We start from the raw sequence: 15,134 nt of genomic DNA, 5'->3' as shown, positions 1-15,134 counted from the left end.
GTTGGGAGCAGAGTCCTGAGACTGTTTTGGCTGCTTTCAGCAATGTTTTGACACAAACGTCAAGTGAACACTCCTAACTGCACTACCACCCCAGTGCCTGGTTGTGTACAAGGAACCAGACCTTCTCTAGCCAAAAGGAAAACAGAGAGTCCTGGACCTTTGGAAAATTTGGGGCTCTAAGGTTGTCTTGGAGGATTTGGCATTACATGGCACAAATCAGTGCCTGTTCCTTAATTAGGGACAAAGAGGGTAAAATGGGAGGGTGAGGACACAGAGACCCTCAGCCAGAGGACCTTTCTGAGAGGTTTGGTACCTGACATCTAGCTGTTCTTTGACTTTGTCACAACTGGGATTCAAACTAGAATAACCTGTGACTTCTTTGCCTCCTTTTCCCTCAGAGCTGTGAAAAACAAGTGCTACTTATTCCTCATTTTTGAAGAAGAGGTTAATTTTAGCTTCCAAAGAGTACAAAGGAAAAAGAAATGCAGGCTGAGTTAAAGGCAGTATGTTTAAAATGTCTTCCCTTTGAAAATATGGGTAATATCATGTGGGTTAAAGTAGTAGTCTAATCCTTACCAAGGTACCAAGTACTCTGGTGGCCAGGACTGCACTGATGAGTATAACAGAGGGCTTGCCAGCAACATGAACAGGTTTGTGGAGGGAAGGTACAGAGTCTTGGTATTTTCTGTGTACAGTCCCTTAAGCAGCTTGGATTATCTGCAAAACCCATCAGCATTCCTCACAGTCCCAGCCTGTGGTTTCTTGAATACTATATTAAATAATGAAGTAAGGCTGCAAAAGGCATTTTGGTGGAAGTTCTTTCTCCATGCACATACAGTCCTTTCTTTACCACATCATTCCTCGGCAAAGTTAATGCTGCAAGATAAAACAGATTTTAGATAAACGCATTCATAGAATTAAGTCCTGCCATTTCAAGTCCAGGGATTTCCTTCATGGATATTGTGCTTTGAGTAAAATACAAAACATTTCCAGGCATGAAATGCAGGCCAGTGTAGTTCTCTGTCACCAACACTTCAACGTAAGGCTGTTACCCAAACTGAGCCATTAGAAGCAAAAGGAAGCACAAGACACAATGCGTCTCTGATTTAGGCAGTATGACATTTTCTCTCAAGGTTTTGGATTTTTGGTTGGGACATCCCTGGTCATCAGTGTCAGAAATCTTCTGTGGGTGGTGGGGGTAAGGCATCAGCCACGTGCCTTAAGGTGTAACTTGGAAGTCAGGCAGCGCACTGAAGGAACTCTTGGGTGGTACAACATTTCCTTTGCAAAGTTTACAAAGCACAATATAAATTCTTATCAACTGTCTAGTCCAAGGACTTTCCCAGTAGAGAAGTCTTCAGGGAAGAGATGATGTCTTGAGTTAGGGATTCCTGACATCTGGCTCTTCTGAAGTGTTACAGCTGGGATCCAAAACAGAACAAATGCTGAACTCCTGCCCGTGCTAAGAGCTCAGTCCAGTCCTTCACTGTGGCAAGTAAGGGGAGGGGGGGAATCCTCTTGACAAATCCTGCTCTAGTCCAAATCCTGTTCCAAAATCAGTGTAAATTCTAGGAGATTACTCTGGGGACAGGCTTTTCAATTGATGAGGAAGAGGGAAGGATCACCACACTGAGCTCAGGGATCTGGTGAGTTTGGAGCTATATGGTGAAGAACAAGTATCCCAGTTTCAGTTGGAACAGGGTTAATTTTCCTCTTAGTAGCTGGCGCAGTGCTGTGCTTTGGATTTGGTGTGAGAACAATGTTGACAGGACACTGACATTTTTAGTTGTTGCTGGGTGATGTTTATACTAAAACAAGGACTTTCCAGTTTCTCTGGCCCTGCCAGCAAGGGGGCTGCATGGGATCAAGAAGTTGGGAGGGGACACAGGCAGGACAGCTGGCTCAAACTAGCCAAAGGGATATTCCAAACCATAGAACAACATGCTGAGATATATCCAAACTGGCGCAAGGAGGAGGGCAGGACATTCAGCGTTATGGTGTTTGTCTTCCCCATAACTGTTACGCGTGATGGAGCCAGCTTTCCTGGGGATGGCTGAACACCTGCCTGCCCATGGGAAGTGCTGACTGAATTCCTTGCTTTGCTTTGCTTGCATGTGCAGCTTTTGCTTTTCCTGTTAAACTGCCTTTATCTCAACCCACGAGTTTTCTCACTTCTGATCCTCTCGCCCATCCCACCATGAGGAGAGCGAGCGAGCGGTTGTGTGGTGCTTAGTTGCCAGATGGGGTTAAAGCGCAGCAGCATGTTTCTCAAGTGGCTGGTGTGGACAGCTAGCTATATACATGGATAGATACTTAAACAGATTTTGCCTACCAGCATAATCTGTGGTCTAGAATTTTTCAAGTCTGTCCATGGTTTCCTGGGAGGCAGGACTTTGCCTCACTCTTATGCTGAGGCTATTTCAGGCACTGTGATGCTTATCTTGACATTGCTTTCTTGAAAAGCAACCCATGGTCATCACAAACAAAGAAGCAAGCAGTCCAGAAGTGTGCTGTGGTGTGGGATGGGATGAGTGGGACAGTCACACATACAGCTGCCAAGGAGGCTGCTGAAACAAGATACACGTTCCTGTTTCTGCAGACATGCTCTGAAAGTTCATCTTACCAATATGGATTTCAGTGGTAAAACGCATCAAGGATATTTTTTTAACCCAGAGGTATTACTGCATGAGATTTTTTAATACTCTCCGTTTCTCTTTTTAACAGGATTAATTGAAAAGTTAACCACATCTGTTAACTTCTAAACCATTAAAATTTAAATAATTCACAATGTATAGATCTGATGAGGAAGTAGCAATTAATATTCTCAAGACTGGCAGCACCCAGTTGAAGGGTCTTGCTTTTCTTCCCATACAAACAGTACTTACCCGAGTTTGATGAATTAACTGGCACACCAATATTATACTCAAAGACCTCAATTCCTTGAAGGAGAAGTTTGGCATAACATGGTTGATGATTTTAATCCTCCTGCTCTGCTGTAGAAAAATTAAGATGTGCTCTGTATCAGAGTTCCCTGCTGCTACCAGGCCACAAGCTGGGACGGACAGTCCTATGGGTTGTGTCTCAGTATTTCATCCTCACTTGGCTGGACCCATATGAAGAATTTTGTGCCTCTCAGATCACTGATACCAGAAAGTCAGGAAAAGACCAAATTTGGAAATATCAGCAAAGAAGGTAAAATCAAATCCAACACAAATCTGTCTATATAGAATGTGTTTTTTTGAAAAAAGTATTAACAATTCTCTCAACCTACATGGGGTAACAGTTGTTACCCCCATCCTTCCTGATCGTGTGGCAGATAGCAGAGACTGTTTGAGTTCTTAATTTTAAAGCAATAGAGGTATGAAAAAATATCTCAAGAGTACAATCATCCAAGGAAACAACTGCTTGAATCCAACATTGGTGCCGTCAGAATCAAGGAATTACTTCACAGACTGGCATGTTTTAATGTTCTCTGCAAGTGGTAAAAGACTTCATAGCAAAATTCAAAAGTTCAATTTTTCTCATGGTGACATTAAGCCAGCTACTCTCAGCCTTGTTGCTGAACATGTTCTTCCAGAGGAATACTGGTTTAGCCTACCTACCCCAAAGTAAACGGAAGTGTCACCTTGCCCTGTGGTTGGTAAGCTCAAGGTTGCCACTCTATGAACATTACAGCTTCTCATGAGGATCAACTAGCTATGGACTCCAACAGCTAGAATATATAGCTAATGGAAAGACTGTTTCATATTTGTTGTTTATTCACATACACTAGCGCATTCAGACGTCTAACAGCTCCCACATAAGACAAGGTCTGGTACTATTAGTGACAAAGAACATCTTCATTTCAACAACAGTGGAATCAAGCTTGTAACTCCCAAGACTTGGTAGTAATCATCATTCCCAGTAAATGGTGACTCAACATCTGGTTATACCACCGCAGCAGTTCAACAGATGTCTGCTTAAACAGGCAGCAAGTCCATCCCATTTTCTGGAAGTGTTTTTAAGGTTGTGTTTATTTCTAGCTCTAAATTTGTTCCAAATCACTCAGAACTAGTGGGACACTCACTGAAGTTGTTGCAGTTGGCCCCTTGATAAAGGGGCCTCCCACCTCTGTGGGCACCTGGGACAGACCCTGAGCCTGCAGGTCCCAGTCCTGCTGTTCTGCACTGGCTTGGCTATCGCTTTACAACACATCAGCATTCAAGCCTGCAGCCACAGCCTCTGCAACGTTTATCACTCAGAGCTGTCAAGTTCCTGGCAATTTGTGAAGATGTTTTTTAAGCATTAGTCAAGAAAGCCTGACTCCGAATGTCTATGTCTTCCCAATCTACCACTGAACTGTCTCTGAAAAGCAATAATCCAAGATTATTTTATTTTGGTGCTCTGAATTGCACCACGCTTGCTCACGATCTCAGTCTCTCCCCCAACTCCCTCTCTCCCTTCTCCCTCTGTCAGGGTCCTCTTAACTTCAAGCCATGAGTTGTGCTTGGGCTAGATACAGTACTAAGCCCAAACACAAGCTTTCATCGCTGCTCTACAAAGCTATGTATGCTTTGACTTCGGCAGCCAGCCATCAGCATGTTACTAGCAGATTTCTTACAGAAAATCTGAGGTGAGACTGTGAGCAGTAACATGTGTAAACTCACCCCAGGAGCAGGCAGAGCTCACACCTTCCTTGTCACCACTGCTCAAATATTCTCCCACGCTTTGGTTTGCCTCTCAATCCACTTCCTTTGTCCCATCTCTCTCTGCCCTGGGTTCCCTTTGCCTCATTCCTTTCCACACACAGTGACACACGCAAGTCACCTCTGAAGGGGGAGATGCTGTGTCACACTGGTGGCCACAAGTGCTAGCCTCTTGCAACAGACATGCTAGTTATTTGTGAAACCACTGGTCTTGAAAGCTGTTGCTTGCTCACTGAAACATGTCAAGAGTAGTACACTGCATTTGCATCTTCCTCTCAATTCCCATAGATTTAAAAACAGCAAAATGTAAAAAAATTAAAAGCATGATGTTTTTACAGGAGTACTAGTACTTCTGGAAGAAGCCAGCCTCTAGGAGACAAGAACATAGAACACACAAGAATTCCCACTAGCATCTGACCTTTGCAAAGTTTACTTGGAATAGATGACTTTCCCCAAGCTTTGGAAATTATTTCTTTTGCAATGAACTGTTTAACTGTAAGAGTTCACCTGGATTTCAAAGGTTTATCAGGTTTCCACAGAGCCTGTCCAGGCACTGCCTCATATCTTTCCTTTGACGTTGACTAACCAAGTCAAAACACACACCTTTAACCAGGTAAGCTGTTCCTGTGGAAGGAACTTGAGAGCTTTTCTTGTGTTTGTGCATAACCCACATTCCTAAACCACTCCAATAGCTGACCTCTCTTTATGAACTGATTCTTTCTTTGCAGCTCAGATCATGTTCCCTGGGAAGGAAAGAGAAATTAGGTCTTCTGTCCAAGTTGGGCACTGGCCAACTTTGGCTTCTTGATAAAGCTCTCAAAAAACCTGAAGACAATGGTGTGTAATGAACCAACACATAACAAGATGCTGCAAAAGACACAACGTTTATGAAGAGAAAGGGTTAAGATCTTTACCACCGTGTGCAGAGCAGACTAGGATAAACAACACACTGGGGCAGGCACACCATGGCACCAGAGTGGCACAGGTGAAGTGAGAAGGGCAGAGCAAGGTTAATTCACAACGCTGGCAATTCAGTCAGTCAAATGCTATTTCACAAGACTTAAAATTCACTGAGCATGCAAGGTAGTTCCATTAGCAACCACTGACAATTAAACAACAGAATTCATATTGCTCTCTGAGCAAACAGAAATTTGACAATGGAATAATGGAAAGTTAGTATTTAATACAGGACAACTCCCATCCTCTGAACTATATAGTCAGGCTTAAGCATCACAGTAAGTCTGGAGGAAAAGCGTGGCTGCTTCACTATGCTGAGTGATTCACTTCAACATCCAAACCACCTTGGGGAAAAAAAAATATACACGTAACATTCCTGGAATCATAGAATGGTTTGGGTTAGAAGAGGACTTTAAAGGTCACCTAGTCCAACCCTCCTGCAATCAGCAGGGACATCTTCAACCAGATCAGGTTGCTCAGAGCCCCGTCCACCCTGACCTTGAATGTTTCCAGGAATGGGCCATCTACCACCTCTCTGTGGTAGGGCAACCTGTTCCACTGATTCACCGCTCTCTTCATGAAAAATTTCTTCCTTCTATGTAGTCTTACTCTATCCTGTTCTAGTTTAAAATCACTACCCCCTTGTCCTACCACTGCAGGCCATACTAAAAAGTCGGTCCCCAGCTTTCTTATAAGCCCCCTTTAAGAACTGAAAGGCTGCAGTAAGGTCTCCCCAGAGCCTTCTCTCAGCCTGTCCCCATAGGAGAGGTGGTCCATCACCTGATCATCTTTGTGTCCCTCCTGTGGACCGACTCCAACAGGCCCGTGTCTTCCCTGCGCTGAGGGCTGCAGAGCTGGATGCAGTACCCCTGTGGGGTCCCACCAGAGCGGAGCAGAGGGGCACAGTCACCTCCCTCGCCCTGCTGGCCACGCTGCCTTTGGTGCAGCCCAGGGTACGGTCGGCTTTCTGGGCTGTGTGCACACGTTGCCAGCTCATGTCCCACCTTTTATCCGCCAGTACTGCCAAGCTCCTTCTCTGCAGGGCTGCTCTCAATCCATGCATCCCCGTTCTGCTACTCCTATCTCCTGTCCCATCAAGAGAATAAATGCCACCCACTGGATTATGATAGATGGCTCAGTATGGTCAACTGAACATTTGGTTACTAATCTTCAACATCTGCATGCATCGCTCATTTACTGTATTATTCTGAATTCACATATATTAAAAACAGATAAGAAAGATGCAGAAAAGACACTTGGTTGTCCAGCAGAAGAGAAAGTGGTGATAGTCCCAGAAGAGCTGTGACAGGAGAAGTCTTTACCAACAGTCCCAAGATATTCCTACCACGCTGATGGCACAGACTGGTCTGCAAAGTGTTTCCTGCAACTCACTTAAAACAGCAGTTACAGATTAACTACAGGAAACAATAAATATACCAAATATAGGAATCACCTAGTCTTAGTGGTTATAAATATTATAATATGCTAAAAAGATTAATTGCTCCAGGGAATGGTTTTTCTATTTATGTTATCCAGAAGATTCCTCTGTACCTCTCAAGAACAATGCCACTTTATCAGAATGTAAAATGAAACCTGAGAACACACCCTGCTACTATAGCTGCATAGAGACAACAAAATATTTAAAAAAAAAAAAAACCCAACCACCTCTCTTTTTTCCTTCACCTGTTGTTTTGTGGTGTTTTTTTTTCTTTGTAGGGAAGACAAAAGAAGATACATATGGAAGCAGCAAAAGAGGAGACAGAGTTAACTCCTTCACTGGGCCAGTCTCTTGACAGCTGTAGTAGAAACAGTCTCTTGCCTCTATTCTCACCAATGGCTGGGGACGTCTAGAAGGAATTATGTCCTACTTTGACTGCTTGTGGAAAGGAGGGAGGTGTAGGAGCCCTACCTTCCATCCTATCTTATGCCCCACAAAAACACCCAGTGCCCAGTCAGCCTCAGGAGCATACAGGGTCCTCACAGGCTTCCTCCAGACAGCACACACCTTCAGCTAGCCTGGATGCTCTTCTCCCCGCATCCGCAGAAGCTGCTTGCGCTTCCACAGTTGGGGTGAGCTGTCAGTAAAGGTACTGGCCCCACGTGTGGGTCCAAGTCTCATCCCTGGACTCTTGACAATGACATGTGCAGGTCTGCAAGCTTCTTCTCAATTTTGGTTTTTAAAGATGATGCAAAAAGATGACCAAAACAAGGCTGGACTGTCTTCTAAAACTTAATTTCTACCTGGAAATAAGAAATAGATCAAATTTCTCTAAAAGATCACTAACAAAAACACTTCAGAGAGGTATGAATATCTAAAATACACCAGGAAAAATGCAGTGCAGAAATTATTTATTTCATGCCAGCTTAACTCTTTGACTAGATATTTTAACACACATTTCAAAAATATATCCAGTACAATAATTTAGAACACTACAGAGAAAAATTTGTAACTCAGTGAATTTCAAAACAAGGTATTATGCATACATACTTGTATCATAAGGCAAAAGAAGATAGTCTATCCATAAGCAGCACTCCTACAGCCTATCTTGATATTACACTGGACAATGAAGATCTTCTATTACTAAACCTATACTTAGAAATTAATTCCCTTATCTTCCAGTACCTCTATAGAAATAGAAGGTATTTCTATAGAAATTAATAAATTCCTACAGTGATAGCTAAGCTATCACTCTGGAACTATTATAATTCACAGGAATATGTCAAATATAACATTAACCTGAAGAAACAACTGAAGTTGCATATTATTATTGCCTGCCAATTACAACTAAAACACAGGCACACACAAAAGCATGCTGAAGAATACATACATTCCAGTGCACTTTAATAGAAACCAAGAACAAACCTGACTGGGCTCACCATATGAATGAAACAAGACACCAAATACAATGCAATGTGAACAATGACAGCAATTAATGCATTAGAAAGGGATCTATTTCAAAGTGCTTTTTTTGCTAGGAATGCCGAGTTTCTGTTAACGTAATCAAATGGTGTAGGAGTGTCTCAGCTTCAGGCTAGACTACTTCATTAGAGGCACAGCTAGTATTAGAGAACTGCTGCGAAGCAGTACGTGTTCCTGCAGAGCCCATTAGGGAAAAGGAATGTAAGAGTTTCAGAAAGTGTACAAGGTTCACAAGTTAAGTTGCTCTGAAAAAACGAACCATTTTCTGAATTTTAAAGAAAAATTAAAAGCTAGGAGACTATATATATCTACACACCCTAAGTAGTGTTTTTGTTAATAATTAATATGCTTACATTTGTCTCTAATGGATATATCTGATTTCTTTAAGAAGCCTTTTCATAAAAAGCTTTCCTTCATAAAGTAATCTCTTATTTAGTATTGTAAAAGCCTCTCAGATTGCAAGTAATTACAGCAATAATTAAAATTGGAACAAAATACTGTATTTTTCACATAACATTTAGAGTATTTCAAGATAAATTTAATAAAATACAAATTACCATAAGTACAGAAAATCAGAGCAATCACTTTTTTAATACTTTCTATGTAAAAATCATTATCATGGTTATGTTTCAAAATAGTAAGAATAAATTTTGAAAAGATCGCAGCTTTCCACCATCCCCATTAACACTGTTAATGACTATTTTACAAGTGCTTGTTTGCAAGATAAAGGCAAATTAAGTCTCATGATTTTCAGTAGTGTGAGTTACAGTAGTATGATGTTTGTTTCTTAACGTGTTGTTGTACCTAAATAAAAAAATACATCATAGTTTGCCCAAAGTGTCACTGTTAGCACAGACCAGAAGTTGCATATCTTTTACTTTCCCTCATAAAAATACTCTCACTTCACTGCCAAGAGATGCACCTTTCTTAAGCAGAGTGCAGAGGACTCACTCACAATATAAGTATCAGAATATGTATATTTTTAAATGCCTGAAAAAACAGACCTACAGATTTAGTAGGAGTAGTAAGTTTGACCAGACCTTTTGCTATCCATACTTTTTAAGAAATCTAACACTGACACAGTGTTAAAGTAGCTACTGCTTTCACTCCCACTTTTCGAAGTTCATTACAACTTGCATGGATTCTTTTCACTGGTTTGAACCTCTGACATGAAGATATTCAAACATTTCTACTTAACTGGGGTGGGTTTTTTTGCGTTTTGGGGGATTTTTTTGGTGTTCACAGATGAAGAGGAAATTGTGGAAATTATGATGAAATGGAAGTATACCTTAACTGCTCAGTAATTCAGAAAGCGATATAAAAACGAAATACATTAATTGTCATTCTTTAGCTGCAAATAAATATGACTAAATAGTGACAGAATAAATACACCAACATTCAGTTCCCAAAAGCACAATTTGCAAGACAGTTATATTATATATCACCTAATATGGAGCATCAAATATGATGCAAGAACACCATTAGCCTATGGTACAGTCACTGCTTAAACATACCAAAGCTAGTTTTAACTTTTTTTACTGTAGTACTGTTAGGACTAGAGCAATAGTAGCAAAAAACTCATCAAGAGTTGCCGCAATCTGGCTGGGAATCATCACGGAATCATAAAATGGTTTGGGTTGGAAGGGACTTTTAAAGATCACCTAGTCCAACACCCTGCAATCAGCAGGGACATCTTCAACTAGATCAGGTTGCTTAGAGCCCAATCCAATCTGACCTTGAACGTTTCCAGTTCGGAGTGGGGTAAATCCTTAGGTACATAGCCCTCACACAAGTTCAGCATTACTTGTACTAGCAGTAACCAAACTAATTTAAAACTAGCTCAAGCACACAGTAAATGCTGTGCAGGCATATCCCTTATTTCCGCTATGTGCTTTTATAGCTGTCCTCCCTATTTCTTTGTTGAAAGTATTCCAGATTTAGTCAGATGAACTTGTAACTGGTGTTCAAAACACACTTTAAATTACTTGTCCTACAAATTGCACATAAATAGGGCAAGAGTATCTGCTGGTCAGCAATGAACACTATGGATGAAATCTGACTTCACTTATCAACTTCTTACTTCAAACACCCAGCGTTCAGTGAGCATGAGACACCAGGGATCTCCAAGTACAATCCAGAGGAGAATTCTTGTGATCTTCAGAGCTCAAAAAGCAACCATTGGTTACTCCACTACTCCACTGCAACATTAAAAAAAAGGTCAGTGGATTCCCACCTCACTGAGCTCAGAATTTCTATATTAGCAACTGATAGCCCACTGCCATTTATTTATTTAGCCAAGTCCTCAAATTATTCTATCTCAATGAAAACTGCGCAGAGAGCTTACACCAGGGACTAGTTACTTTGGTATATAAAATCCTGAAAGTCCTATTTGCAGCCACTCCACTAATTTTCTGAGAGGAGAAAAAACAGGCCCCGACAAGGTTCCAACTCTGAAGCCAGCAAGGGCTAGGTAAGGGTACTTCACATGCATTCAGAAAAACAAACATTCCTTCTACGACTTTTCTATTAGCACTGAATTTAGATCCCTTTGTAGTGACATTTCAAGAGTTAAATAAAGAAATTGAACCTTATTTCATCCGAAACTTTTTACAAATTAAATGAGATACAAATTTTAAACATAGAAGTATCAAGTCTAAGAACATTCATGTGGATGCATATGCAAGAACACATACAACCCCTTTCATGTAAGGCTGAATTCAGGATAGCATTTCTAAGTAGATTTAAAATGAATAGGTGCCAACATAAAGTTGCTAAAGAACAACCCCAACAAAAAGAGTCTCATTTTCTCAAATTCCAGTCCCTGAAACAGCCGTAAAATTCTGGTCAAGCTTTTACAAAATATAAAATACCCAAATTAAAAAAAGCGTCCTCTCACAGGTAACCTGGACACTGCGTAAGCCTGAATACATGAGGGCATGGCTGTTGATCAGTGTATTCACCTAAGAACAGAACTGACAATTATCTTATGTCTGCCGATTTATTAATATTATTATTTCTATACAAATAGAGTATTTTTTCTCCTTCATAGCAACAATTCAGTGTTTTCAAACAGGCTGATTAATATATTACAAATACCACTACTGTTAGAACACATGATGTACTAAATCATAGGAGGTAGTTAGATCCCCATTAACAATTACTTCAGAAAACAAAGACTATTTTTAAAAATTACTAAAACACCTCACTCATGAAAATTTACTTTTCAGAAGAACTCATTCCTAGCTGTGTTAAGGGATGTCTGTTTTTTAAGCACAATAAAGAATTTATGATAGAAACATGTTCTCTGTCAGTTTTCAATGTAACTTTGCAATAAGCACATAAGAAACCTCCCAAGTGGTAAAGATTTAAGACAAACTGCAATAAAGCAACAATTTAAATTAACCAAATTTCCAAAGATATCATGAATTTGACCACATCTTTTACCTTATGATTACATTTGAAAATTCATTCCACTAACTACAGTTTAAAAATATATCTACACCAATGAAATCAATGTGAAGCTTTTTTACACTGTTAATAATTGGCATTTTTGAATGGCATTCAAATGAATAAGCATTATTCTTCTTGCAACGACTTACTGCAAAATACAGGCACCTTAAAAACAGATACATAATGCAACCAGGGCATCTGGGACATTAAAAGTGTTTACCATTATCTAGTCATGCTATGTATTTCCCTTCTTTTAATGAAATACTTTGCAATTTGAAGCCGTGCTTGAGGTGTGTGCAAATTATGTTTCAGCATTTAACTCAATTTTCACATTATATTCTTTTGCAGTTACAAAAACACTAGTGTGCCAAGATTTTCAACAGTTACAACTGTAAAAATCTTAAGCAGATGTCTTATCTTCGATAATGTATTCTTGCTATTGCACATATGCTCATATGACAGTGAAACTCTGATTCATATTCAGTTTCAACTATTTACACATGCTAAGATCATTTATCTGCATACAATGAAAAAGAAATGGCCTTTCTTGACCAATTGCTTGCTTTCTTGCTCCAAAATTTATGCCAAAAATTCACAGAATCATAGAATACCAAGTTGGAAGGGACCTCAAGAATCATCTGGTCCAACCTTTGTTGACAAAAGCACAGAATCACAGAATGGTTAGGTTTGGAAGGGACCTCTGGAGATCATCTAGTCCAACTCTCTGCTAAAGCAGATTCACCTAGAGCAGGTTGCACAGAATTGAATGCAGGGTTGTTTTGAATGTCTCCAGAGAAAGAGACTCCACACCCTCTCAGGGCAGCCTGTTCCAAGGCTCTGTCACCCTCAAAGAAAAGAAGTTCCTCCTCAGATTCAGATGGAACTTCCTGTGATGCAGTTTGTGCCCATTGCCCCTTGTCCTGTCGCTGGGCACCACTGAGAAGAGCCTGGCCCCCTCCTCTTGACACTCATCCTCAAGATATTGTATGCATTGCTAAGATCCCCTCTCAGTCTTCTCTTCTCCAGGCTACACAGGCTCAGCGCTCTCAGCCTTTCCTCATAAGGGAGATGCTCCAGTCCTCTAATCGTCTTCATAGCCCTCCACTGGACCCTTTCCAGTAGTTCCCCGTTTCTCTTGAACTGGGGACCTCAATGTTAAAAACATCCTGTGTTGTAGAATCAACCACTTCAGTGGGGAGATTATTCCAATGGCTGATTGTTCTCACTGTGAAAAATTTTCCTCTTATGTCCAATCAGAATCTCCCAGGAGCAACCTGTACCCATTACCCGTTGTCTTTTCCATGTGACGTGACTCCTTGTAAAAAGGGAGTCTCCATCTTCTTTTTAGCCACCCTTAAACACTGGAACATGTATTTTATGATTTAATGGAAAACAGCCTGCCATTCAATCTTTCTGCTTATACAGGGTCTGATTCAAAGACCACTGAAACCAAAAGAAGCCTTTATTTAATTCAGTAGGTTTTGGACTAGGCATAAAGTTCAAATAGAAAAAATATAGAAAGTGTTTACTACAGTAATTGATATAACTGCACTTTGGATGCATTAAGATGCTCTCACAGCATTTGTAAAATACAAAAAAATTCCATCCAAAATATCCCCTTCCTAAAACTCACAAAGTTACAGTTCAAGTTGAGCCCTAGGTGTATTGATGAAGTTTATCTTCTACTAACTTAAGTAATAGTCTTCTCCTTTTGGTCATAACAAAAAAGCCCACACTGACGCACAACAATATCTACAACAGAAGAAGCACATTCTTGTCGTAAGTAGTGAAAGTTACCATACAGGTGCATTTCCAAAACAGTTGCTCCTTCATATTCTTTTTTTAAACAAAAATGGTCTTTTCTGGTTCAGCGATATATCATAAGTACACTATTTACCAAACAATGAATAGGAAATAGATATCCACCAAATCTTCAGCTTTGAGGAATTTAGACATCATCAAATATTTTGCTTCGAGACATTGACAGGTATCTTCCACCAGGCTGGTACCTGCAGAATCAATTTTAAACATGAAAAAGTATCACAGGAAATAAAAAAATGAAGACTTAGGAAATCATGTAATTCTCACTGCACTTTTACTCCTTAATAAATTACAGATTTTGAAGTTCTACTGAGTTCCTGTTTCCATGAAAATTTGATAGACAGTGATCAAATCTCATGTGACCAAGAAAAACAGTGATACAAATACTGGGAGTCTTAAAGAACTTTGCTTCCTGATACAAAGGAAAAAGAGTTGAATGCTTTTGTTGAACAGAATGTTTTTCTCCCCACCTCCCCCCCCTTATTTTGAACAAAACAAAACAAAACCAAATGGGCAAACAACAGCATCCTAAAGTAGTTTGGGTGATTAAAAGAACATCTCATTCAGTATTCCAAAAAGAAATAGTATCAAAGAAAATTTTAAAAATGGCTGCATAATTAGTGGGAACAAAGAAGCTTCACAAATTGTTGGTCAAATGTATTTTAAAAGCATTTTTAAAGGACAAATAAGTTTCAGTGCAAACACAGTGTACCCCCTCTGTGCAGCACTTAACAAAACCTAAACAGACACAAAGCCAGAACATAGTGTCCCTAGTGCCCTTACTGTACTAAAACGCCTGCAACTATTGCAGGAGCTATAGTTTTGAAAATCAATGTTACTCAAGCTATTTCTAAGTGAACTGAAAGTTCATATGCAATTATTCTTGATTTATTACCTCTGTGAAATGAAATGTAGGTTACTAGAGGAAATCTGAACTAAGCTCTGTGGCTTCAGATTTTCCTTTTAAAGAAAAAAGTTCAGAAAGTTTCACTCTGCAAAGTTACATCGGTGCTAGAAGACTTCAGACACTGTACTTGAAAAGTATTTCCTCCAAAAGAATTATATATGCATACTGCTATTTTTGTAGACTACTACCCCTTCCACACTGTGAAGTCGTCAATAGCTGACAGAACTGCTAGGCTAGTTACTCTTTAAACTCTTGTGCTTAAAAAGAACCAACTTCTGAAACAAATCAATCTGTAAAACCTGGCAGTGTCACTTAACAGCATTTTTCGCATACTTCTGAACTGTTCCCATTATAGATATAAGTCAACTGAAACAATTTATGACTTTTTATTGGA

General features: G+C 40.0%; 1 protein-coding gene across 2 annotated transcripts in view; it reads right to left on the bottom strand.

Annotated features, from left to right (window-relative positions):
* Positions 1-7,974: 7,974 nt before the first annotated feature.
* The window catches only part of LMBRD2 (LMBR1 domain containing 2), a 38,671-nt gene continuing 31,511 nt past the window's right edge, over positions 7,975-15,134 (bottom strand). For both annotated transcript variants that reach the window (XM_056325531.1, XM_056325530.1), the window contains one exon: positions 7,975-14,021. In XM_056325531.1, the coding sequence (XP_056181506.1) occupies positions 13,961-14,021 (61 nt within the window). In that variant the 3' untranslated portion in view covers positions 7,975-13,960. The remainder of the gene's footprint in view (positions 14,022-15,134) is intronic.

The sequence above is a fragment of the Falco biarmicus genome, chromosome Z, assembly GCF_023638135.1.
Source record: "Falco biarmicus isolate bFalBia1 chromosome Z, bFalBia1.pri, whole genome shotgun sequence".
NCBI classification, from domain to species: Eukaryota; Metazoa; Chordata; class Aves; order Falconiformes; family Falconidae; genus Falco; species Falco biarmicus.
This window is presented reverse-complemented; position numbering and strand designations above follow the sequence as displayed.